Here is a 26,761-nt window from a genome sequence, read left to right on the forward strand (position 1 = left end):
CAGATTCAGCCTGGATGCACTGAGGTCCCTCCATGCCCTTGGAGGTTCTGGAATTGATGCAAATCCAGCATTCCTTCAGGAAGACCACACGTCCTAGGACTGTAACAGGGCCCAGACCTTAGTAGGTCCTGAGGCCTTAGCACAACTGACTCCATGATAGAAGTGTCATTCAGCCTGTAACACTCAGCATGTAGACAACACCACCTGACAACTGAAACAAAGACCTAATTCATCAAAGTCCATAGTTCTGGGAAGGGCTCTAAATGCACTAACCTTGCCTTTTGGCTTCTGTAGTTCTGCTATGGCTAACTGTTCTTGTTAACTGAAGTGATCACTCTGGGAAAGACTTAGGCTACTCTGGGATCCCCAGCACCCAGTGTAGTCACTGGCCTGACAATATAGACTTTCTATTGGCTTAAACCCACATCCGAGTGGTCTTCTCTGGTGAATACCCCACAATGAGAACATTCTTAGGTCCCTGGAGTCCCCACAAGACTAGCAGGAGCCTTTCACTTTCTCCCAGAAGCAATGGCATGTCCCTCTGATAGTCAGTTCTATCCCCAGCACACGCAAAAGGAAAAGAAAGACAAACCAGCTCAAGATTCTTAAGAATTCGTGTATCTTCTTAGGGATACGTGTGAGCAGAATTCTGAGGTAATTTCAGGATGTCTCTCAGGAACAGCTAGATCCTTACAGGAGGAGACAGTTTCCTCCATGCCAGAAACTCTCTCCCAGCATAGAGACTCCCAAGAGCTCATGTGATAATTGGAACTGATTGCCTAGGGTACTCTGAGAAGTCAAGCAAGCTTAAACTCTTTCTGATGCTTTGCAGATGTTTAAACAGAGCAGTGACACCACCATTCTCCCCCCCAATCACACATGCGGAAACACGGGAATTGACCCACCTATGAACACACAGATGCATTTAAGCCAGCCAGGAGTTCTGCAATTTCAGGAAGTCACATTCCTGCCAAAGTCACTGATAAGCATGACCTATGGTCCCATTCTCTTCAGGTCCCCAGGGCACAACCCTACCTGCCTCACTTCTGTTCTGTATTATCAGAAGTGGCCCATCTTCCAACAGCCGTTCAGGTCTCTGGTTCATTGACCCACCCCCTGTTTCTGACCACATGGACTGGGCAACCTACTATTTAAGTGTTCTTCTTCTCTCTGCCTTCACTTCGGAGGCACAAGAGACCCACATTTCCTAAGTGGCTAGAGCTGTGACCCAGGTAAGCTTCCTGTATCCCCACTCCCAAAGCAAGGAGAATATCTAGGTGAAGAGGGACTTGAGTTCTGGGGTCCATCCTGCCTTGTCACTGACCCTTCAGGCCACCCTGGGACCTTAAGACAGCAACCCTCATCCTTGAATATTATGCCTGTCAAAACAACAGACATCATACTTGAGGGAGATAAAACCAGATGAGCTCAGGACTCTTGTGCCATCTAGCTCATCTCTATGCAGACATTTCCAGGTCACAGATATGTATGTTGCCCTGAAATTGTTGTCCCCTAATATTGTTGGGGTCATGTTTCTCTCTCTGATAGTCAAATATAATGATTCTGTAACTGTAAACCATGCCAGACTAGCATTATTGAACTGAACATAGTGCACTCCTGGAAAGGAGGGGACAAAACCTGATGGGAGCCAAGAGCCAGCTCAGGGTCTGGCACTTAAATAGCATCCTTTTCACTTTCATTGTTCAGTGAGGCTGGTGAGAACGATTTCTTGCTACTTCTACACAAGTACCAGATGTGCAGAGTCATTTGCAGAACTGAACTCCGGCTTCAGCAGTGGATAGAGACAGCCGAGTTCGCAAGCCAAGAGCTATTGATGGGGCCATTACTAAGCTGGGTCTTTAACAACAACAATAGCTGTATTAACTCCATTTATCTGTCCAACGTTATTATAAGAGTGACCCTTTCCATCTACTTCATCTTCAGGGTCCTTCAGAGGGGACTGCAATGCCATCAATTGCATAGCAGCCATCCTCCTGTATATGCATCCATTTGTGAAAATGCAATCTACTTTAGGGTAAAATAAGGGGAAAAATCCATGTCTTTGAACTAATGAGATGTGGTACTGAAAATCATGATGGTGTGGTAGAGTTGGCCAAGGAGCCGTGAGTGACTGTCTCCTTTCTCCCTCTTCTACTCCTTCCTTCCTTTCTTTTTTCCTCCCTCCCTCCCTTTCCTGCTCCCTCCTTTCCTTCTTTCTTTCCTTCTTGTCTTTTCATGTATTGAAAGTTCAGATGCCATAAGTATTGAATATGACAATAATTTGCTGGTTACTTTTGGTATACTTAACTCACATGCTTTTAATTCCATAAAGTTTTGCATAAGACTAGGACAAAGTTTAGACATAAAGTTGTGTGCACTTTTAGCAATGTATACCTATGGTATTGGTAATATTAAAAATTTCCAAATAATTGCTTATAAGGTAGATGTTTGAAATACTAACATAAACAGACCCTTGGCTTTGTTAAGACTTGATTTCCTGAGTAGTTCAAGGTTGACAAAGTCAGAGAAACAACAATCATTTTGATAAGGCATAAACCTTTGTCCTTCAAGTCGATTGTTTTCAAATGCCACTAACAGCAAAACAAAACTTTTGAGAATGCCTTGTTACTTTAGACACAGATAATTCAGCTCCATTCAGTTTTCACCAGTGCACTGAATCTTGACCTTAGAAAACTTAAATTTATTTTGAAATACTTTCTACAACAATTGAATTCTGAAAAATATTTTATTACATATTTTATTTTTCTCATTTAATGTACATCTTAATTCTTCATATTTTCTGAGTATGTTAAATTTTTTATTTTTATTTTGTGTGTATGGGTGTTTGACTCTGTGTGTTTATATGCACCACATATGTGCAGTACCCACAGAGGCCAACTAGAGGCTTTAGATCCTCTGGAACTGGAGTTATAGATGGTTGGAAGCCACCATGTTAGGGCTGGGAACTGAACCATGGCTCTCTGGGAGAGCAGCCAGTGCTTTTATCATGGAGCATCTCTTTACTTCTGCTAATTAGTATTTACTTCATTAGTCTTAGTCTTAGGGAAGACCTAGAGAAAAGCAATCTTTGAAACCATTTCTCTACACATTAGCAATTTATGAAAGCACAGTTGTTACCAGTCTCAAATATTTACAAAGTTGAGCTGAATCCAGAAGGTATTTATGAAGGAATGGGACTCATTTAGGCCACCTGTCTGCACAGGCAAGTTTGACAATGCCTGTTTGCAAGCCTCTTAGCAGTCAACAACAACTTGGATTTAAAATAACCAGTTTTATTATTTATTCTTTAGCCCCAAGCTAATAGAGAAATTCTTGAACGGCAGTGAAGCCCTGTTTAAGATAAGGAAGGACCTTGAGTAACAGGCAGAGTCAGCATGGAGGATAGGAATGAACCAAAGTGTAGAGGCAACAGCCCCTTTATACTGTTACGAGAAGACCTAAAACCATGGCCAAAATATATATTACTTTATTCATCATGTTTAATCAAAGCATGACAAGAATAGCAATTCTATCATGTGATAGATATGTTGAAAGTGTGCAAAAATCAAGCAGCCATGTGTCTGCTACTTAGTTACTTTAAAGAATTCTAGAAGGAGGTGAAGATTTCCACCATGTTCTTCTGGGTTGGATGCTCATCTTGATGGCTTAGCAAGAATGGATGCTAGGGGAATTTTTGGGATCATTGTTGCATAATGAAAAGTCCTTCCCAGAATGCTACAAAAGGGTCAGCTAGCACCTCTTACATAGTTCAGGAAACTCCAATTGTGTGGAGTATGGATGATGAACCCTTATGTGACCTCTGCTGAACTTCCTTCGTGAAATTTTAAAAACAAACTACTGCCTTTCCTGGGAGCTGCAATCATACTCCCAGACCCTCCTGGCTTAGCTCCAGATTGGCTGCCACCTTGGGTCCAGGATTGGTGACCATGCTATGGCCCCTCCCGGTTCCCTTTGCTCCATCAGGATCAATATCAACCATCTCCCAACCTGACTTCTCTCTTCTACTCCCCTTTGCTTCCCAGATAAAAAGACTCAGAGAGATTTATTACTTTAGAATTTCCCTACTAGCACAATTGTTGGGCACAGAATCTCCTGCCCTAAACTTATCAGCTAACCTGTATCAGCTGCTTCTGTCAACCTCCTCCGTCCTGGCCCAAGGTTGAGGCTGCAGGCCCTGGCTGCCCTAAGGCTTTACGTGACTGCTGCTTTCTTCTCATACCAATGCATGGCAGCAAAAGGTCCTTCTCTTTCCCTGCATCTTTTTCTCCCCTGGGACCTAAAAGTCTCACCTGTCTCTTCTGCCCAGCAATTGGCTCCTGGCCTTCTTTATTGACCAAATCAAGAACCAATTAGGGAACCAGACCTTACTATCAGCATCTCCCCCTACAGCAATGGGATAGGTTCTCCTGATGTGATTTTTATGAGACATGAGGTATATCCTGGGGCTGTACATCACTGATACCCACTAAGACCCTAGTCACCTACTCTGATGTTTGGTTTCAATGTCAACTTGCCACAACTTAGAATCACCTGAGAATGATATATGTTGAGGAATTATCTAGATCAGGTTGGCCTATGGGCATGTCTACAGGGACTGTTAATTGCAGTGAGAATACCCATTCTGGATATAGGTGCCGCCATTTCATGGGCTTGGCCCTAAACTACATAAGAGTAGAGAAAACAAGCTGAGGACTAAACAGCAACCTGCAAGTAACAGTCCACATGTTTACTCTCTCTGCCTTTGGCTATGGATGTGGTACCTCAAGTTTCTGCCTTGGCTTCCATAGAGCAATAGACTCTAGGATGGAATAGTCAGCCAAACAAATCCTTCCACCTCTATGCTGCTTCCAGCAATAGAAATTAACCCAGAACATCCATCATCACCAGAGTGGGCTGGAAGAAGCACTGGTCCCTTCAGGGACTATTGCTGCAGCCATCAGATTTTCTGCCTCAGTCAATTCAATCATCAGAGATGTTATTAGATTAGTACACAGGATGGCACACAAGCATTGTATTAACTTATCATGCAGCCTTCAATAAATTGGGCATAGATTCATAAAGATTAGTCAGGTAGAACTCTCACTGGGGCCAGCAAGAGGGTACAGATTTAGAATTGTCTGTGGTTATGTTAACAATCTTGGGCTCACAGCTTGTGTCCCAAGCCAGGTCTGGCCTCCTGTTCTTATTAGAGGAGTTGAAAGAGTTAAATTAATAGTGAAAATCAGGAAAAGGAGATTTATTCAATGAAACCACATTGGGAAGAGGAACAAAGGGATCCAGTGATCACCCACACCCCTAGCCCATGTTTCAGGTCTAAAGTGAGATAAAAATTTAAATAGAGGGTCAAGGATATGCCCATCCAAGCAGTCCTGGTCAAGATGTGATCCTTTCTGTTCACTGTTGACTCATCATTGTCTGGCTTCAATCTCACCCTGAAGGCAGTCTGATGAGTTGTTAGGCTTTTGTGGAATCTCTTTTCTAGGAGACAGATTTCTTCTCTGGTGGCACTTGTTTTTTTTTTTTTTTTTTAATCCTGGTATAAGTCTCTGTGTGTAGGGGATTCCCATTTTTTTTTTTTTGGAGTTCATCATTTAAATACTCTGATAGTCAGATTTTTGAGACACGAGTGTCTCTTCAAAATGTCTTTGCCTGGATGGTTACAGTTACCCAAACCACTATAGAGATCTACCAAACACCCTTGTTTCTCTATGTACTTAAAAACCCTTGTCTGCTAGTTTCCATCACAAGTTACAGAGTTCAGCTTTCCCTACAGACCAGGAGATACCCAAATAGTTCAAAAGAATATTAATGGGTTAGAAGAGTCTCTGCTCCCCCAAAACAAGGAAACCACCTTCTTGTCAGACAAATGACAGAATTCAAGTTCATTCTTAAAAAAGCCAAAGGAGCCTCAAAAATGATAAGGATTTTATTTTTATTTTCAATTGTATGTATAGGTGTATCTCACTGTGTGAATTTGTGCACGCAATGTCCTCAGAAACTAGGAAAGGAAAGACGCCCCATCCTCTGAAGCTGGAGCTACAGGCAGATGCAAGTGGCCTGATGTGGACACTGGGAACTGAGCTTGGATCTTTACGAGAAGGCTGTGCTATTAACCTAAGAGCCATTTCCCAGCCCTTCAAAGTGACAAGGGAAAGGGGAAGGCAAGAGCTGAGGTATGCAGATCCAGAAGAATTTACCAAGGGTGTTTAGAGTATGAACACTGTTTCTCTGTTCTTCTGGACCATGGTACAAAGCAGCTAACGATACTGAAAAAAATCCCCGCCACCACCACCACCAAATAATGACTCAGAAACTCTTTGGGGCAGCCAATTTGAGTTTAGGGTTCTGAAGTGAGGTTGCAGTTCAAACAGAGGAGTGAGGGTGCAAATGTCTAAGAAGTCTTCCCACTGGGGGTCAACTTGGGGCTGGTAGAAGTCCCAAAGAAGTCCTTTCTCCTGATTTGGCTCACCAGAGTTTGTAACCACAGTTATAAGAAAAAAAATCTTAGGATACAGAAGCCATAGGGGCTAGGCTTGGTCATGTGTGCGCCAAGTAAAGACATAAGGACTGGTGAAAAGCAGGAGAGATGTAACCATTGAATGCTCACTGGGAAGAACAGATAAAGGGGAGTAGTGACTTCCAAGTCATCTTTGGTGTGATGATGTCAGCTTTAGGTATAAGTAGAGGAAGAACTGAGGTAGTCTAGGTTTTTTTTTTTTTAATTCTCATTTTTTGTTGCACTAAAAACATTGTGATAAAAAATTTAAGAGGATTGATTTGGCTTACACTGACAGCTCACACCACATCATTGATGGAAGTCCAGGCAGGAACTTAAGCAGGAACTCAAAGCAGAACCCATGGAGAAACATTGCTTACTGTCACAATCATTAACCTCTGTATAGCCTAGGACCACATGACTAGGGATGGTGCCACCCAGAATGGACCAGGCCTCCTGCATCAGTTGATAATCAACACAACTTTCCCATAGATATGTCCACAGGCTAATCTGATAAAGACAATTACTCAATTGAAAAATTTCCCCCAGATGACTTTAGATTGAGTCAAGTTGACAATTAATGCTAAGTAGGACATGGGGCATAAGGCAAAAGGTATGAGCAATTAATTGGGAAGTTCTGGTCAAGATGTGGTCTGGCTGGTCATTGTCTCAGCTCTGATTCTGACAGATGACCTGGTCAAAGAAGTCTTTAACCCTGCCAACACTTGAAGTAATCTGGCTGGCTCTCATAAGATAAATTTTGCTCCAGGGCATAACCTTATCATTATGGATAATTGCTCTCAGTTGGCAGGTAGACAATTCTCTGAGCCTTTCCTCTTAAATTCAAAGTAAGTCATGGGCCCAAGCGAGTGATGAAGGCTTTCTAGCCATAGTTGTTTCTAAGTTACAGGGGACATCATGGCACCAAATATGTCCTCCTTGCTGTGATCTTGCTCTGATGTACCCCTCCCCCCCCCACACACACTAGTCTGTGAGAAAGGGTAATGGCTGTTTGTGGTGTCCTCACACATCAAACCTCTTGGCCTTTTGGGCCCTAGGAGTTCCACAGTCCATCTTCCCCCTTTTGCCATCATCCTGCCTGAGGCTACAGCTTCAGGACCTTCAGGCTAGTATCAGATGCATGCTTAACCCCACTGTTCTATGCCCGTCCTCCTCCTTCTCCCCTCATCCTTTCTTCCACCTTCAGACCCATGGAGGCTACCTTCTCCTCCATTTGGCTCAGTCCCTCACAGCCTAGGCTTAATTCTCAAGCTGGCAATCCCAGGAGAGATGCATGTAAGACACATGTGATTACAAAGTATATTTAACTGATTTTAAAATTTTTGAACAAGTTGCCAGCATATTAAATCCAAGAGCCTCGGTTCCACCTCTCTGTTCTCAGTGCTATAAGCTAGGCCTTACTTCAGAGGCTACAGACATAGGAGTGGTTAAACCAACCTTGTCCAAAGGACATGACACTTTGACAGGCAACTCCATTTTGCATTAGTGTGTGATCCCCTAGTTCTCCTGAAAGGAAAGTTTAAGAGCAGCTCCATTCTCCATCCATCAACAGGAGGGCTATGCCCTAGAACCACTGCAGTAAGCCACGTCCTAATGCTCTCCTCTTTCATGAGGGTTGCTTGACGTCTCTTAAGATACAGGAACATTTAATTCTAGCATGGCTAAGGCACTTTCCTCACTATGTGGAGTTTGAAAGGCAAGCAGGGAGGGAGAGGGAAAAGAAAAGATAGAACAGAGGCCATGTCCTTTTGATAGCATAGCCACTGGGTCACAAAGTCACTTATGTGTGCTCCATTCTTTGGGGTGATCACCAACCCTCACCCACCTAGATTTAGGGGTAGGAAACACAGCCCCCACCTCTTGGTTGGAGGAGCAGCAGAGATGCTGTAAGCACACACACAGGAGAAGAAGACTACTGTGTGACCATCTCTGAAAAGCTCTGAAAACCTACCCCAGCATCCCTCAGCCTCTGGCTCAAATAGCTAAGAGTGAATTCACACAATAACATCTTTGTGTTCTAGTTCTACCATTAGCCACTGAGGGACCCTTGCCAGCTCGTTTTGTTTCCATTTCATCTTAGGGTTGTTAGAAGGATTTAAGTGAGTAAAAGGCACTTAGCATATGAGCTAGGTCCTCAGTATAGGGTAACTTCTGTGACCAATCACTTCTGCCAGCTCCCCTGTTATAACACAGTTGGGGTTGGGGCTCAGATTGCCTGGCTTTGGATTTTTCTCTGTCACTAGCTGTGTGGTCTTGGGCAACTCATTTTACATTCCCATACCTTCCCATACCTTATTTCGTCCCCAAATTCTGTTTTAAAAGGATTTACCACATTAACTATTGTACAACAAACTTGAAGGAAAAAACCCTCCACAACCTTCCAGGTTTAACTACTTAAGCAGAGGTGCTCACTGCCTAGAGGGATCCCCTACCACATCCAATACCAGGATCTTCCAAATGAAGAAAGTAAGAAGTGTCTGCTTTTACAGATGGGGAAACTGAGGCTTGGATAAATCACATAGAGAATGATTGTGAGTTCTGCGTAAGATCCTAGGACTCTGGGGTCACGGGTTACTGTTACTCCATCCATAAACCGTTGTCTCCACAGGCGATTGCAGTGAACATGAGACTCTTGTGGATCTTCCTCGCTGTTGGCTGCCTGCTTAGCAGAAGCCATGCTTTGTTGGAAGATTCCATTCAAAAGTCAGGTGAGCTATTCCATCGTCCTTGGGAATTCTAAGGGAAACCACAAAAGAGACAAACTGACACCTCTAGTGTACCTGACCACCAGAATAATGCAGATTTTCCAGTATCTCTGGGTGCATTTGGAGGCACTGTACCATCCCCCAGAGACACCTTGTCCCTTCTTGGGGTACATCTTGGCATCTAGATCTAGTAAACTACTTTCTTCCCATTATTGATCATCTCAACATAAACTTTCATTTTTACAACCACTTCCTAGGTAGGTCTTTCTAGCCTTCAATTCTAATGGTCTCAGTCTCATGAAGGTTTGCCCTAAAGAGCAAAATCCTGAGCTCTGGCTGACCTAATATTGCAGGCTCAGCCACCTGCCACAATGTGCCAATTAAAGTAGAGAACAATGGTGAGCAAAACAGAGAGAGGAGATTTAACTGAAAAATTTTCAAAGAGAAGCTGGTGCCCCCAAGCTCATCTTTAGGACTCTGGAATTTTCAGTTCAATAGAACAAGACCTGGGATGAAGGGCAAGAGGTCCGTTTGATGAGGACTCAGTCAAGGTGTGGTCTACTTGGTTCTCCATCCTGGTTCCAAAGGATGCTCTGAAGTTGTTTTGGTGTCATCATTTGAGGAGATTCACCTGGTCTCACAAGACATCACTTCTGCTGTGGGGTGTGACCCCACTCATAGACAGCTGTCCTCATCTGCAGGGGGTCTGTCTTCTGAGGCTTGCTCTTCCTGGAATCCAAGATGTCTGCAGGTTTAGAGCAATGGCCTATCCTCGAGCTTTCAACCTTGCAGTGGAAAGAGCTAAGTTAGGTGGATGGATGAGTGACATACCAAGGAGGCAGCAAGCGGGAGTCTGAAGTCAAAGCCCCGATGCCAGGTTTCTATCTTGTGGGCTCAGTGAGGCATCTGTGCTTTTTAGTAAAAGCAGTCTCAAAGTGCCTAAGAACACAGGTAAGAGCTTAAACACCTGCTTGGGGAGTGTACAGCTTCTGGTGTGATGACCAGCCCTTTGCAGATAACTCCTACCCTCCCTGTCCACAGCCTGGCCTACACGTATCTTTGAAGAGTCTTCATTTGAAGTCACATTCCTGGGACAGATTTTTGCTTTAGGTGTACTTTTGAGATCAGGAACAGAGATTTCATCTGTCAAAAGGAAAAACGGATAAAGGGGAAGAAGAGCTTATCCTCCATGTCTCAAAGTCGAGAAGTCCCCTTTCGGGTGTGAAATCCAAGGTCTAGAAATAGAAGGGGATGTAGCTTGGTACTAGAGAAGAGTAGTTGCCTAGCTTTTACAGAACCCTGGGCTTCATCACCAGCACTGAAGTAAAAGAGTAAATAAAGTGTGTGTGTGTGTGTGTATGTGTGTGTATGTGTATATGTGTGTGTATGTGTGTATGTGTGTGTGTGTAAATTAAGATCTGGGAAGCTATGGACAGCCAAAGCAGTTGCTCCCTCTTTGAGGCTTCATTCTGTTTGTCAGAGTACCACTGCCCATTTGTTCACCTCTTTTGGTCTAGATATCACCTCTGTTCCATCATAAATGACCCAGTGGGTTTTGCACTTATCTGACCTTTCATTGCCTCCTGGGCTCATGTGCAAGGGTGAACCTTGTTTTTTCTTTTGCAAGGAACCTGGCCCCAGGGTTTGGCCACTGCTAGCCCTGCATGGAACACCTATTTTTCTGTCCCCTATGGGAGCTTGTGCCCCAGGACTCACCCAGATGTCTTTGTCTTAGCAGGTATCCAAAGTGAAGGTGGTGATACAGGATTGGATACAGGATTGGATACAGGATTGGTGAATGCTAATGGAGGTGAATCCATTAATCTGGGAGATGGAAGTGGGACAGTCCTAGCTTCTATGGCTGCTATTTCACCTGTTGAGGTCCCTGAGATCCCCGTGGGTGAGCTTGATCAACCTGCGATGAACATCCCAGGAGGCTTGGACACAAGTGGCATTACCAGCCAAGTATCCTTCAGCTGGGTCCAGAGTATCACCAGTCCTGGCCACCACAAGCCACCAATGGCTGCCACAGGTGCTCAAGCGAGTTTAGCTTCTTGCTGGTGGCTGTCATGAGCTTTATATTTAGGACGTGCTTCCAGGTCTGAGGTGGCAGTTCTGGTCGGTATAGGGCTGTGTCACCTGGTGGCTCAGGTCGATCTGAAGCAAGGTCAACCAATAATCAGCCTTGAACTGGGTCATCTGGTGATGTGGATCAATATGAACAGTTTTAACAAATGGTTGGACTGATAATAGGTCATTCGGGTTGCTATGGTCAAGGTGGTACTGGGTCAGACTTCTTGAAGATTTGATCAGGATCAATAAATGTCCACTGTGGCTTTAGGTCATGTAATGGGTTTGAAGGAAAGTCAATGGATAGTCAGTGTGAAGCTGAGTTATCTGGGGGCTTAGTCAGTCTGAAACAGGAATCTAGCTCTAGTTCACCCAATGGCCATGACCAATTTAGACTAATGACCACTCCACAGTCATGATTAGTTTAGGTTTAAGGTATATTTTACCTCTGATTCCTCTGACTGTAGGTTGCATAATGGTTATGTCAAGTCTGAGGCAAGGCCATTCTTACGTTAGAAATTAAAACAGGCTCATTAAAAGGCGCTGCCAGGAATCTACCTTTGAATGAGTTTTATAAGAAGAGTTACAGGCTTGTCACTATAGGCAGCCATGACAAGTCCCTGATGTGGGAGAACACGTTGGAGAGAGTTGATCATTTTGGCCATAAGCAGCCATAATGGAGTCTTGAAGGGAGAATGGGCCATTCCTTCACACCCATAAGACAAAAGTTTTTTCTGCCTTACAGATTTTCAGGGGTGGAGTTTGTAAGCTTCACATGACTTGGCCTTGCTTGTCTAGGTGCCAGTGTCTGGAAAGCATTGATAAAAATGAAGTTATAATTCATGATTGTCCTTGGCCTAGATATCAGGGGGTATGGAGAAGTTCCCAGTGGTGGGAGGAGGAGACTGGATGTGTAGGAGCTGTGAGATCCGGTGTGCTCTCTTATGAGCTTTGTCTGGAGACAGCTGTAACCTATCATCTTGGATCAAGACTTGGTGTCTCTCTGAGCACCCTGCTCTCACTGAGAAAGTACTACCTGAATGTCCTGACCACACGGGAACTCCAGTGGATGATGGGGCTGAGTTCTATTAGTTCATCACAGTTAACAGGAAGGCACTCTAAAGAGAACTAAGCCACCTCCTTAACCAATAGTTGCCAACACCTGGCCTCAACCAAGACATGTTGGCCCAGGAAGGACTGTTGAGTGCTGTTATTCTCAACAACCAGAATCTACTCACAGAAAGGGAAAAGCTACAAACGCTACTCCTGGGTGGCAGAGTATCATTTGGTGTCAACAATGATCTCCTGGATGCATCAGGGACCAATGCGGTGGAAGGCCTGGTCTGCAAAGGCCCCCTGGGTGGCCTTTGTGGCCATGGGAGTCTCTCTGGCATGAATGATGCTCTGAAGACCATGAATTCTGGGGAACTTGACAGCCGGTGAGTTTGACTTTTTTTTTTTTTTAAGCATCAAGACAACTCCCTAAAGCATTGATCAGAGAAGGTTCTAGATACCTGAAAGACATCGGTCTGACTTGTTCTTTAGAAAGTTTAGAAAGAGGTCACCACCTCCTCTTCCAAAGCTAGTCACTGCCTAGTGTTTCTCTAACACAGTCTAACCTTTGCGTTTATGAAGGTTTGTCTAAGCCCTGCTATATGGTAAGTCACACCAGGAAAGCATATCACAGATGCTCTGTGCACTTATCCCTTAGTTAGTATCCGTCCCCCAGTGAGTAAAAGAACCCTTCATTCCAAGCTAATCCCACAGTTGTCAGCTGAGGTTTTCAGTATGGCATTTGTGTTTTCTCTCACCGTTGTAATCAAATACAAACATCAGTTTCTGTCTGATGCTTTTCCAATTTGGGATTTATAGAAATGGGACTCAGAATAAACAGCAAGGACAGAAGGGACAGGCATGGGATGAGGGAAGGGAAGCCACTGCAGCCTGAGTAGGGGGCTGAGGAGACCTGGAAATTGGCTTTTGTACTTCACCTCACTCTTCTTGTGTAGGCTCAATGTTACCCGCTTTGACATTGTCCAGCTGTCATGGAAGGTCCTTGCCTCATCTGATTTCGAAATTAAATTTCAGACCAAGTTGACTATCAATTTCCCAGGGTGAGCAAAATGGGCATGTTATGGTTTGAATCTGAACTGTCCTCTGTAGGCTCATGCATTGAGCTCTGCTATTATTTTGGGATGCTGTGGGGCCTTTAAGTGGTAGAGCCTGCCTGGCTGACATATGTTACTAGAAGCAGGTCTTAGAAGGTCCTTGAGCTCCAGCTGCCTCAGTTTCCTGCTCTGCCATGACATGAGCAGGTACATCCCACTGATCTGCCTTCCCCAGCAGATGAACTGCGGTGTCTCTGAAACACTGAGACCAAAACACCCACTTTCTGCCTTACGCTGATTCTGTTGGGCATTTGGCCACAGTGATGCAAAGTAGCTAACTGCAGTGGGAGAAGGGAGTGGAGGGAATTCCTAGAGAAAGCAAGTGGTTCTATTGGTCGTGGGTGGTTTTCTTTCCTTCAACAGACATCTTAAAATATTCCAGCTCTTGATAGTTTCTTAGGCCAGCAGTGATGGCGGGATCGGAATGGAAGTCAACCCTTTTGCTTTTCTGCCAGAGTGTGAAGCTGTGTTGAGACAAATGTGGGGAGGAAATTAAAACACAAAAGAACACCTCCTCCACTCTTACAACTGAGAGACATTGGCCGTTAAGCTCTCGGTTGGCTTCCTTGCAGATCTTTCCCTACAACCAATCTGTAAAGCAATAAGTGGTCCCTGCCACATATGCACCATGGTACTGTGAGCTATCTTGTGGACAGACACCAGGATTATTTGCCAGGTCACTCTTTTAAATAGCTCTGTGATTGGTACAAATAATAAATCTGTTAATTCTCTAATTATAGAAAGTCTCACGAGCACAATTTATAGCGTATTACTTACTTACTGTGCTGAGTGTTGAACCCAGGACTTCAATTGTACCAGGCAGGCATTCAATTACCACATTATATCACCACCCTAATACTTATAGCTTTTGATAAACATTGCCAAATTATCTTACAGAGACCTGGTGATGGTGATAAAATATTTCTAACATTCTTGAGTACTTCCAGGTTCTGGGCAGCAGTTTCTTTGAGTGTTCCTCTCAATCCACACTGTAGGCTTCTAAGGGAGGGGTCACTATTACGTCCGTCTTACCAAACCGTTACTAGAACCTCAGAGAAGTTTAGTCAGATTACACATGAAGATGTGGAGAGAGCTCAGTTGGGAAAGTGTATGTGGCACAAGCTTGAGGACATGAACCCAGATCTGGGTCATGATCTGTACCTGTCACCCCCAGTAAGGACACAGAAAGGTGCATCCCTGAAGCTCATTGGCCGGCCTAGCCAAATAGATCATACATAAATATACACCATTACCATCACACACACACACACACACACACACACACCCATCATCATCATCTAAATCATCATCATCTAAACACCACCACATACTCACAATTACACACAATCACACACACAACACATGCGTACACCACCATATACATACCATCTCTTTCTCTCCCCCACATACACACCATTAACATATTTGCCAACACATATACACACATACCATTACACATGCATAACACACACACACACTCGACATGGGTGGTTATAAGTATGCATATAAGTCCAGGAGGAGATACTAATATGAGAGATGTGCATGAGTTTGGCAGAGCTCTACGCAGACAGAGAAAGCAGCAGCCTTTCACTAGACTCATTTTTAAAATGAGTAGAGCTATGCATAAGCATTTATTTCAATAGATTATTTCATTGAATATATCTATGTATTTGATATATATAGTTAAAATATAGGCCATCAGGAATCCTTTTTTTTTTAAAGTATGTGTATCAGTTACCTCTTAGCCATAAATACCTGTTTGCAAGTTCCAGTGAAACCTTTTAGAGTATTATTCCCAGACATGCATTCAGCTTCTAACAGCCCTCTCCCATGCAACTAGGATGCTCTCATTTCTCAGTGGCTCCACAGTGGATGTGAACATCGAAATCCCCTTGCAATTGCAACAGGTGGAACCTGGTCCAATGTCCTTTTCCGTGAAGAGCTGCCGGGCAGTATTCACTGGGATCCAAGTGAATTCAGGGTAGGTATAAACTCAGGATAGCTGGGCACCACACAGGGCATGGCATGGGATGGTGCTATTCATGAACTAGTTATCAGGCTCCATGGAATCTGACCAAGATGCCAGCAAACTATGCCACTAGTGTTTTAATGCCCTGCTTCCAGTCAAGCTCCTGTCTCAAGGAGTTTGGAATCCCAAGCAGAAGGGGACACATTTGGGCCAGAAGTACAGACCTCCCTGGCAGCACCCACCTGTGGAGAATTTTTGGTGCTCCTGTTTCCAAGCTCTCATGGAGAGATGCTGTGTAGGAACTCTGCCACATCACTTTTCCTGCTGGGCTACTGTCTCCCGAGGTGTCTGTGTGAGCTCTTAAGGGCAGAAGTTGCCTCATATTTATCATCATTAATCCAGCACACATTGAGCCAATAAACACTGTTGTTCCTGGAGACACACTGGAAACAAGACCATGCAAGATATATGAGTGAAAATGAAGGAGAATGAATGGAAAGCTGATTGGGTGAGAAGTGAAAGGATGGATGGAAGGTATGTGAGTGCACACATTCATGATGGATGGATGATAGATAGATGGATGATGGATGAATGGAATGTATGTGAGTGCACACATTCATGGATAGATGAATAGATGAATGGGCATGGATAGATTCAGGAATGGATTAAAAAAGAATAGATAAAAGGCATATTAAAAGGACATTAGTGGTCTATTTGAGAGGTCTAAGCTAGGTTCACTGGGGAGGTCTGAAAATGCATACTTGCTTAATTTAACACAGTGGTTCTCAACCCTCCCAATACAGTGAGGTGACCCCCACACATAGAATTATTTTCATTGGTACTTCAGAACTGTAATTTTGCACTTATGAATTATAATGTAAAGATATTACATGCATGATATCGGATATATGACCCTATGAAATGGTCATTCAACGTCCTAAGGAGTCACAGCCTATAGGTTGAGAAGCCCTGATTTAACAACAGAGACCTAACCACTACTAAGACTGTATAGCAGACAATTTCAAAGCCCTTAGTGACAACAATCATTTCCCTTTCCTTTCCTCAGTGCAATCTCCAAAGTGATGGAATCAATGTTGAAATGGTCCTTGAACATCTCCTTGCCCAACATAGTAAGTCCGACAATGTAGCCCTGGAAGATGCTGAACATGAGCTGTGGAGAGAGCGCTGTATCCAGTGGCATGGGGGAGCAGTTCATGGGAGCAAAGGCAGCCAAATGGAACAGCTTTACTACTGAGCTATGCAGTCACTCTCCTGTCCTTTGTCAAGACTCCTGCTTCCAAAGAAGGTTACAGAGGAAAAGACAGTGGTAGAGGGATAATTGTGCAGCAGGCAGCTTAGGCCTGTGTAAGGGGGAGGTTGTAACACGTTTATGATAGACTTTCTCCATCTTATGTCAGAGACTTATCTGGCAAGGTGTCTTAGATTACAATGGATTCAGCATGTATATACTGGTGAGGTATATGTAAGTACCCTCTTAGCAATACCCATCCTCTGTATTGCAGTTGTGCCCAGTGGCCCGATTCTGGTTCTACATCATCAACCAACAGTTGGCCATTCTCCAAAGTAAGTAGAGCTGTTGCCTGCACACTGCTTTCTTGTGTCTACTGCTACAGTAGTAACTATACCACACAACTGCTAGAGAGAGCTTTCTGAGTTACATCTCAGATCTCCAGTTTCCTGGGCGATCAAGTGGAGACCTCAGGGCATGCCATCAAGGTCTTTCCAGAAGCTAATTTCCCAGTGTTCTCATTCTCCTCTAGTGGAGTGACCTAAACCACCTCCATATACCCTACAATGCATGGGGACACAATGGCTGAGTTCTGCAGGACTTCCCACTTCAGCTTTCTATGCCTGAAATACTCCTTCATCTTCCAATGTAATCACCATGGTTGGTCCACCTCAAAGCCTTTGGGGCTCTTTCTCAGCAGAGCCCCCTCCTCAGGACTCCTATAGCCTTGGTCACACCCATTTACCATCCACTGTATTGTGTGGACATGTCTACTTTCAGATTATCTGTCTCAGTAGCCCAGAGCTCCTTGAGGGAACTTGGTTGCATTTCTCCCCCACCTCCAATTTATCTGGCAGTCCAGACTGGGTACAGTGTAGACCTCCCCCCAAATAGAATATGCTGGTGTGTGGAGTGGAAAGGGAAAGAAGGGATATGGTGGGCATGAGTGGATGGGAGAGCAGAAAGGTGGAATGAGAGAAAATGGTGGGGGAGATAGCAGAAGAATGACAGACATTTAGGAGGAGGGGAGTGTGGGGTTGAGGGGGTGGTAGAAGGCAGAAGGAGTGATGGAAAGATATAAAAGATAGACAAATAAAAATGGAAGGAAACACACAAATAAAAGAATTTGAGGAAAGATGCAAGGAAGGATTGACGGACAAAGAGTAACGGTGTTGCAGTGTGCATGTGTGATATATCAACGATGGATATGTGAGGAGTGGAAAGTAGGGCCTGTCAGCAGATGTGTGTGAAGATGAAGGGAGGCGAGATGGACTGTGACCAAGTGAATGGAAAAAATAAGCTACTGAGTAGGCTAAATGAAGTGAAAGAAGAGAGGAGAAATGAAAAAGGGCAGATGAATGCAAAGAGGAGTGGAAGGGTGATGGAAGCACAAGGACAGGAAGGGAAGGAAGCTGCTGGCCCTGAGAATGGATATGTCTGCCTGTAGGAGAGGTGGACTGCCACTGCAGGTTCGGGCACCCAGCACCCTGTCCTGGATGATGGTGGGGTTCTGTGCCCTCAGTCCACACTCAGCAGATAGGGAATCGTCTCTCTTTTAGACATGCCTGCTTGGGACAGGAGTGGACGAGTGAAACCTTTTTTATGAGCCCCCGTTTCCATGAGTTGAATGATTTGTGTCTTCCCTGACCTTCCCATTGCCACACGTCCCCTTCTCTCCATCAGATATTGCCTCACTTGGAATGCCGGGGGACAGCGACTTGCTTGATACCAAACAACCCATGCTGTATGAACGCACTTATACCATGGACTTTAAGGTATGAAGAACCAATTCCTCCTCTTCCTCAGAGAAGCCAGGTATCCCCACACGAGGACTCCTTGGCTGGGAATGTGCCCAATCTGTACTATCAAGAGAGCCAACCCGAGCTTTGATTTTGAATGACCATGCAGCCTTGAGCACCACGCCCTCACTCATGAACTCCAGTTTTCTTGTCTGTCAAGTGGGGGTGATTTTCACAGCCACACACAGTTTCCACCACTTGTCTCTCCCAGCATGCATGTTTTCCTGTATCAGAGCATACCTAGAGTTGGTACCTTCTGTTCAAAAGGATAGCTTGGTTTAACTGGCAAGTTTTACAATGTCCCACTGGCCCTGTACTTGATGTGGTGGTGTCTAGTACCATGAATATGAACTAACGGTTAGGTGAGAAAGTCCCTGGCATACATGGGTCAGGGTAGGAACTCAAAAAACTGTTGGCTTCTTCTGATTTGCCCTTGATTTAAAAAATATTTAAACACCCAGTCAAGTTTATTGCTTGGCAGGTTCATACACGGAACCTTCAGGGTGCTGGGACAGTGGTCCTGGTGGCCTTGACTATATACTCCCAACCCCAAATCTCTCCAGGCTGTGGTATGGCCAGGAACTTGGGGGCAGTTCCTGGATTCTGCCACAAAGTGGGATCTTGGGGTCAGCAGACCACTGCCTCTCAGTCCTCAGCTGTCCAAGGACAGAGTCTCAAGTCCAGAGTTTTGAAACAGAGTTGTGAAAGTTCAGTGTTTGACCTGGGCAAAGCCATTCCCATCTCCGAGTCTCTTTTCCTTGTCTGTTATTCTCATTTGTAAAGTTGGTGTCAGGTTTGCAGCAGACACAGCCTGGCACACAGTAGGTATACACTGACTGAGTTTTCTGGTTTTGTTTTTCCAGAACAAAACCTTCCCGGCTTCTTTTATCAACTGGCTGTTTAAAGGTAAGTTTTCCTTCTCGTATCCATCCCAGAATCCCACAATCCTACCTCTCTCTTTGGTGTTGAATGTCCTTTGGGAAGGGCACTGAAAATAAATATGAAACCCTGAGCCACAGGACCTATGCCTGGGTAAGCCTTCTTGATGCTGGGCTCCTGGAAAGCCAACTCTACAGTATTACAGTGGGGTTCCTGAGATAGTCCATTCTAGAGGGGTTATGTCTAAGTGGGTCTCTAGGACAATTCACTGATTGCTGCTAAAGAGAAATTCTTGGAGTTGTCCAGTTCTAGGTGGCTGGTGCCTTAGAGGGGTTCCTGAGTTATTTTATACTTCAGTTATTAATGTTTCTATGACTGTGGGAGATCTACCTCATTGACCAATGTTACAGGTAGGTTACTGAGATAGCTCACTCCATAGCAATTATGATTACAGGGACACTCTGACACTTTCCTATCCAGAGTGATTCTTGTTATAGAGGGATTACTGAAGAAGTTTCTTCCATAGTGGGAAGTGCTAGGCTGGAGTTCGAGGGACAGCTTACTCCACAGAACAGCCATCCCAGAGCTGGGAATTAGCTATGGGCTTAAATCCCAGTTTGGCCAGTGTCTTAGTTACTTTTTTTTAATGCTATGACCTGAAATAAGCAATGGAATGAAGGAAGGGTTTATTTTGGATTGAGGGTACAAATCATTGTGGCAGGGAGGGCATGACAGCAAGAGCATGGGGGCATGTTCTGTCTATGATCAGGAAGCATAGACATGCTAGTGTTTCTCTTACTTTCTCCTGAATAAATCCTGCACCACAGCCTATGGAATGATGTGTGACACATTCAGGGTGGGTCTCCATTAATTCAGCTTAGAAACTACTTCCTTGACAGACCCAGAGGTGGCTCTAGACTGTCATGTTGATGATTAGTGTTAATCACAGCCACCAACTTACTGTGTCCCTTCTATCAGTCCAGTTCTCCCTCTCTGGTCTCTGTTTTCCCATCTGTTAAGAAGGATTTTAACTAAGAGTATTGGGTGGAGAAGGGAACAAGATCAGATGCTAGAAGACTTTCCAGAAAAGCCCAAGCCATGACAAGTCTTCCTCATGGGGGCCAGTGTCTTCTAATCTCTTTGCTGTGAGATGCAGATGCTCAGTGACCCCCCTCCACCCCCATTTCCTGTAGGATATTGATAGGACCAGGCAGGACTATGTAGAGATGCTCAACACTGAGTGACACTGGAATTCTCTGACCTTGGTTGCCTCTGGCCTTGACCTTATCTCTAGTGATTGCTTATAGCCATCCCCTACCAGCCCCTTCTCTAGACCTTGGGTTTTCACTCACAGAAACTGACCAGGAGAAAGCTTACACAGATCTGTGTGTTAGCATGCTTCAGGTAGGCCCACCTGTAAGAACCAACCAAAGGCATGTGCTTGAGACGAGAAGGGACAGGACAGTGAATGGCCTTCCATTTCAGACAGTAGACAGGACTTACAGTCCTGACAACCCTTGGGATCATCTGAAGCTGATGCTGGATCCATCAAGACAAATGGCAGTCCAGTAAGATGTGTCATCTAAGAGGTAGGCCCCATATTTTAAACAGGAGCCAGAGGAGATGCTACACAAAGCCCTTAACCCTGAAAATTAGCTGTGCCTCAGCACCTGACACTCCTCTCTTTTTGTGAGAAGCACACTCGTAAGCTGTTTTCTCTGTTTAAAGCTTCTCTGTGGGGTCTCCCTAGGGGTAGGTAGAAGTCCCATATAGCACATGTCTAAATGTAACTCAAGCTGGGTAGTGGTGGCGCACGCCTTTAATCCTAGCACTTGGGAGGCAGAGGCAGGCAGATTTTTTGAGTTCAAGGCTAGCCTGGTCTATCCAGGACGGCCAGAGTTATACAGAAAAACTCTGTCTCAGAAACACACACACACATACATACATACATACATACATACATACATACATACATACATACATACATGTAACTCAAGGCTCTAACTTCCCAATGAGAGTCCGTCATGATGGGAAGTCACAGCAGCAGTCACATTACTTCCACTGTCAAGAAGCAGGGTGGTAAATGCATGCTGGTGGTCAGCTAGTCTCTTATTTCAGCCCAGAGTGGGGTGTCACCCATAGTAAGGGGGTCCTCTAACCCCAGCAATCAAGACAACCTCCCATAGGTATGACTAGAGGCTGGTTTCCTGGATGGTCGTAAATCCCATTGAATTAACACCTCACTGGGTGGCTAGGAGAAAAATGGAGGGCAAATTTAAGCTCAGAACTTGGACAGTGTAGCAAGCTGCCTCTTCAGCCAGATGGTCTAACTCACAAGTAAGGGAAGGTCCGGAGCAAAACTCAGAACGGGCAGTCACAGAGGCCGAAAGGGGAGGCCCCAGAGGCTCAGATGGGGAGCCCAGGGGCTGTGGAAACACGCACCTCTCTCCTGTTCCTCACAGACAGGCCTTGAATGAGCAGGGTGCTGCCTTCCCCTCTCCGCCCTTCTCCCGCCACCCCCCAATTATAGGGAAGAGCAAGTGTGGTCAAGGCAAGGCACCAGCCTGGGCTGTACTGGCCAAGGCTGGTCAGTTCCCAGATAGGCCACTAGGGGGAAGCCATGAGACTGCTAACGCGTGTTTTTTGGCATATGAGCAAACCTATGGGCTGGAGTCAAATTTCCTAGTTTCCAATCCCAGTTCTTTCGGCAGAATAGAATATTTAACCCCCACGGTGCCTCACTCTCTCCACTGAGGACAATGACGGGAATAATTCATTCATTTTTGCTCTCATCAACCAGATCGTTGAAAAAGAAATAGTGTATATTGATTGTAAAAAGTGGAGGCTTTATAATGGTGTCCCCATTCAGGTACTTTGACCACACTGATGCTGCCCCCAAGTCCCCCACTATCCTCTCCTTCACCCAGCCCCAGATCCTTTCTACTTTTACACATATACATGGATTTCATATGATCACAACAGATTAAACACTTCTAAGCTAAACACAATATTAAGAATAATTTTCATGGGATAACAGGACATCTGAAAGTGTGTGCACAGCAAAGGGAAGAATCTCCAGAGTGTAGTGACAGCAGACAGGACGGGAGAGTATCTTTGTCAGCTGTGCCTGCAACACAGGGGTACTGTTGCCCACATAGAAAGATCTAAACTAATTAATTAATCCCTCACCCGCAAATCTTTCAGTCACTAAGTGAGCGGGATTGGTGAACAAGTTCTCCAAAGGAGAGATACAGATGAGTGCGTATAGGGTGGACCTGGCTGCTGAGGAGACACCTGCACCTGACTAAGAAGAGCCCCAGTGTTAGTTGAATGGTGTGGAATAGGGTGGTTCTGTGGGACAGTAGAAAATCGAGAGGCATGTGCCGTTTAGCGAACTGATGGAAGCTACCCCAAACGACAGAGATTGTCAGTCAGGCCAATCCATTTCGAGTTTGATGGGCAGCCAGACAGTGAGACAGATGCATCTACTCAGTTGGAAGGGAGGGAGAAGGATGAGGACAATGGCCAGCAGGGATTGAGAGACCCTGACAGGCGCAAGGCCCTAACACACACACCTACCACCTCACGCGACAATGCTGCCAAAGACCAAAGACTTGTTCTCCATTAGAAATGACAGTTGGCTTGACCCGACAGCATAATAAGCCATGTGTACTCTGATTGGAGAACTTTAATGTGTTTCATTCAGTATGTTAAAAGGACAGTATTACAGATTTTGTTGTACACTGCTGTTACATGTGGGGCAGTGTGTCTTTAAGTAGGGTAAAGTACTCTTTAAAAATGGGTCCTAGATATTTTTTCCTTTAACTCAAGTCTCTTACTGTTTAAATGATTTTTATTTTGTTTAATATGGAGGAAAAAGAAGCATGAATGGACAATATATATTTAGAGAAAGATGATTAGCTGTCAGAAAAATATGCAAATCAAAATCATACCAAGACTGCAGCACACCCCAGTCAGATGGCTGTGATCAAGGAAATAAATGACAATGAGTGGTGGTGAAGATGTACTAAAGGGAAACACACGCGTGCACATGTGCACGCACGCACACACACGCAATGCACACGACCACACACACACACACACACACACACACACACTCACACACACACACACTGGAGCAACCACTGTGGAAATCAGTATGAAGGGTCCTCAAAAACCTGAAGATAGAGCAGGGCATAATGGCACACACTTTTAATCCCTGCACTGGGGAGGCAGAGGCAGGTGGATCTCTGAGTTCCAGGCCAGCCTGGTCTATAGCACAGGTTCTAGGACAGCCAGGGCTACACAGAAAAACCCTGCCTTGATTAAACCAAACCAAACCAAACCAAACCAAACCAAACCAAACCAAACCAAACCAAACCAAACCACTGAAGATAGAACTTCAGTATTCCATTCCTAGATATATACCCAATGGAGCAAGACACCTGCACAGCCATGTTCACTGCTACACTGTTCACCACAGCCAGGCTGTGGAACTAGCCTGGGTATCCATGATAAATGAATGGATAGGTATCCTTCAAGGTAAATGGACTCTGCTGTGTACAAGCCTCACATTCTGTTTATTCATTTTTCTTTGTCCATTCAGGAGTCACAGGGTAGCTCTATTTTCAGTCTTCTGAAGAGACTACACTGGTTCCCACAGTTTACACTTCTATCAGCAGTGAATAAGGGTTCCTCTATCCTTACCATCATTTGTTGTAATTTTTCTTGATGACCCTCTTTCTGACAGGGATGGGATGTAATATCAATGTGAAGAAGTACAACTTGTTTTCTAAGTATTTCTTGGCCCCTTGCATTTCTTCTTTTGAAAACTGTCGGTTCCTGACATCCGCTCAGGTATTCATTGGATGTTGTTTCTTTGGTGTTTGAGTTCTTATGAATTCTAGATGTTAAACCCCTGCCCGTGGTTCTCTCCCATTCTGTAGGCTGTCTCCTCACCCTGGCAATTGTTGTCCTTGTTTTGCAGAAACCTTTTGACTTCATGAAATCTCATTTGTCAGTTTTCCCTCCTATGCTATAGCCTGAGCTATTGCACTGGTTTTTACAGAGCCCTGGTCTATGCCTTTATCCTCCTCTGGCAGTTTCAGAGTTTCATTTCTTACATTTAGATCTTTGATCCACTTTGGACAAGTTTTGGAGCAGGGTGAGGGATATGAATCTAGTTCCATTCTTCCATATGTGATCCTAGTTTACATAGCATCATTGGTTGAAGAGGTTTTATTTTATTTTTAAATAATGTGTCATCAAGAACGAGGTGGTTGTAGCAGTGTGGATTTGTTTCTTTGTCCTTTGATCTACAGGTCTTGTTTTGTGTCAGTATCATGATGTTTTGTTGCTATGGCTCTGTCATACAGTCTGAGGTCAGGTATTGTGATACCTCCAGTATTGCTCCCTCAGACTCAGGTTTGCTTTGGCCATGAGTCATCTTACTCGGTGCTCTTAGAGCTCCCCCAGCAGGTAGCTGCTACTATTCTTAGTTGATAAATCAGGAAACTGGGGCTCAGAGAGATTAACTATCTTGAACTGCTTCTGGGGAGGTGAAACGTGGAGACACTAGACTGTGTTTACCCTGCACTGCTCCAGTAGCTGTCGGGTGCTGGGCTACAGCAAAGCACCTATACTATATATTACTCAGGAGGTGGAAAAACTCAGCCTAGGGAGGCTGAAGTTGGGGTTCCCAAGCTCCCAGGTGTCCAGTCACCGCTGGAAACCTCATGGAGTCTGAAAGGAAGGGTTGAGGGTACATGGGGCAGCGATGAGGAGCCTGGGGCTGGGATCTCCCAAACACCTGGATATCCAGATGCCACTGGGTCAGGGGGACGTTGGGAACAGAGTTGGGAGGTCCATGGGCCTGTGACAAGGCCAGGGCCAGTGGGAGGATAACTCTGGCTTCACTAATTTGCAAAAGTCCTTAGCTTAGCAGTGGTTGTCTGGGAGCACAGAGGGGTCTTCTGTAGGAGGCTCAGGCAGTGCTGCTCTGTAGGCGAAGGTCTTCTCCATGTTCCCCATGGTGGTTCTTGATGAAAGAGACAGTTCTTGGCTCCAAACTGGTTTATTTATTGTTCATTGTGGAAAATGGGTGCACACCACCTTCTCAGGGTGGACCAGAGATCAAATACCTTTTGCAGGGAGGAATATCTGGGAAGGGAAGCTTACTGGCTAAACCCTCAGGGCCTCTAGTTACATCATTAGCATGGAGAACTCTGTTCTGGGCTACATGACCACAGGCCACATTTCCACAAGCCACATGTGGGAAGTGTGGCACATGTTCTAGGCCAGGAATCTGGTAGGGAGCATGGAGCCACCTACCATCCCAGGTGGGTGCCTGGGTGCCAGGGACTCTGAACCCGTTCAACCTTACCAAGTTTCCTGGCAGGGTCCACTGTCCCACACAGAAGCTGGAGGAGGTGTGAGGGTTGTGTCTTTGTGGAATGTCCCAAGCTGCTTGGGGCTCAGTTTCTCCACCTGTACCTCATTGGTTTGGGTGTAAAAAGTGGGGATACTTTATCATTCTCTGGTTTTCTGACTTGGTCCTGAGGAAAAAGCATCGTGCACTGAAGGGACACCCTAAGTCTCTGGAGTCTCTCCCCTTCACAGAGCTGCCAAAGTCTAGGTTCTTTTGAGGATAACAGAGCCATGCTTGGTAAGCAGACAACAGCATTTGTTTACTCAACCTTCTTTTGTCAGCTCCCTCTTCATAAACAAGTTGAGACACCATGCTGGCTTGAGGAAGACTTCTAAAGCCAGACAACTGTGCAAGGAAGAAGAAGAAGGGGCAAGTGGAGTTAGCCTGGATGTAGCCCTCAAAGTCTCCAGAGACCAGCCATGAAGGCTCAAGTGAAGGGCAAGACCTGCAGCAGCCAAGCATCTGGCAGGAGAGAACCCCTCTACCATGACACACATTCTTCCTGCAGGTCATACTTAATAGGCCTTTCCTTATTTGTATCTATCATGGTGTTCTGTGTGCGATTAATGAGGTGTTATGCTGCGGACAGAAAGTTATATAAAAACAAGTCCCCTTCCCCTTGTCACTGCTGCTAAGAATGTAGCAGAAATTGTCTTAAGTGTCTCTCTAATCACAAACAATAAAGGTCTCCTTGGATTCAAGCCCTCCAGTTTCCTCCTTCCCTGCTGAGCCTTGGACACCCATACAAACCTCTTGGATGCTAGAGCTTTGGGCAGAGACTCCAAGGTGGGGAGAGACTGATGGTACAAAAGCAAAATACTTGTTTTGGGGTATACCCACTCCTCTGCCTGTGTGGTTCCTGCAGTCAGCCCTGCAGACAGGCCCTCAGTGGGTCTTCCATGGGCAACACGCAGAGGGAGGCAATGGATAGGAATACCCACACCCTGGCTAGTTTAC

The 26,761-nt window shown here is 45.0% G+C and overlaps 1 protein-coding gene across 1 annotated transcript; it reads left to right on the forward strand.

The window, feature by feature from the left end:
* The first annotated feature begins 1,193 nt into the window (after window positions 1-1,193).
* LOC110290502 lies at window positions 1,194-26,505 on the forward strand. The gene is made up of 11 exons (XM_021157053.1): window positions 1,194-1,232; window positions 9,147-9,246; window positions 10,982-11,208; window positions 12,466-12,752; window positions 13,323-13,427; window positions 15,322-15,462; window positions 16,517-16,580; window positions 16,974-17,034; window positions 18,383-18,474; window positions 19,362-19,404; window positions 26,086-26,505. The coding sequence occupies exons 2-11, from the start codon at window positions 9,162-9,164 to the stop codon at window positions 26,097-26,099; spliced, it is 1,119 nt and encodes a 372-aa protein (XP_021012712.1). The 5' UTR covers window positions 1,194-1,232; window positions 9,147-9,161; the 3' UTR covers window positions 26,100-26,505.
* The last annotated feature ends 256 nt before the right edge of the window (window positions 26,506-26,761 follow it).

The sequence above is a fragment of the Mus caroli genome, chromosome 2, assembly GCF_900094665.2.
Source record: "Mus caroli chromosome 2, CAROLI_EIJ_v1.1, whole genome shotgun sequence".
Lineage (NCBI taxonomy): Eukaryota > Metazoa > Chordata > Mammalia > Rodentia > Muridae > Mus > Mus caroli.

Coding starts and splice junctions, on each gene's coding strand:
- LOC110290502 (XM_021157053.1), top strand. CDS start 9,162: ATGAGACTCTTGTGGATCTTCCTCGCTGTTGGCTGCCTGCTTAGCAGA. Junction 13,428..15,321: donor TTGACTATCAATTTCCCAGG/GTGAGCAAAATG, acceptor CCATGCAACTAG/GATGCTCTCATTTCTCAGTG. Junction 18,475..19,361: donor CTTATACCATGGACTTTAAG/GTATGAAGAACC, acceptor TTGTTTTTCCAG/AACAAAACCTTCCCGGCTTC.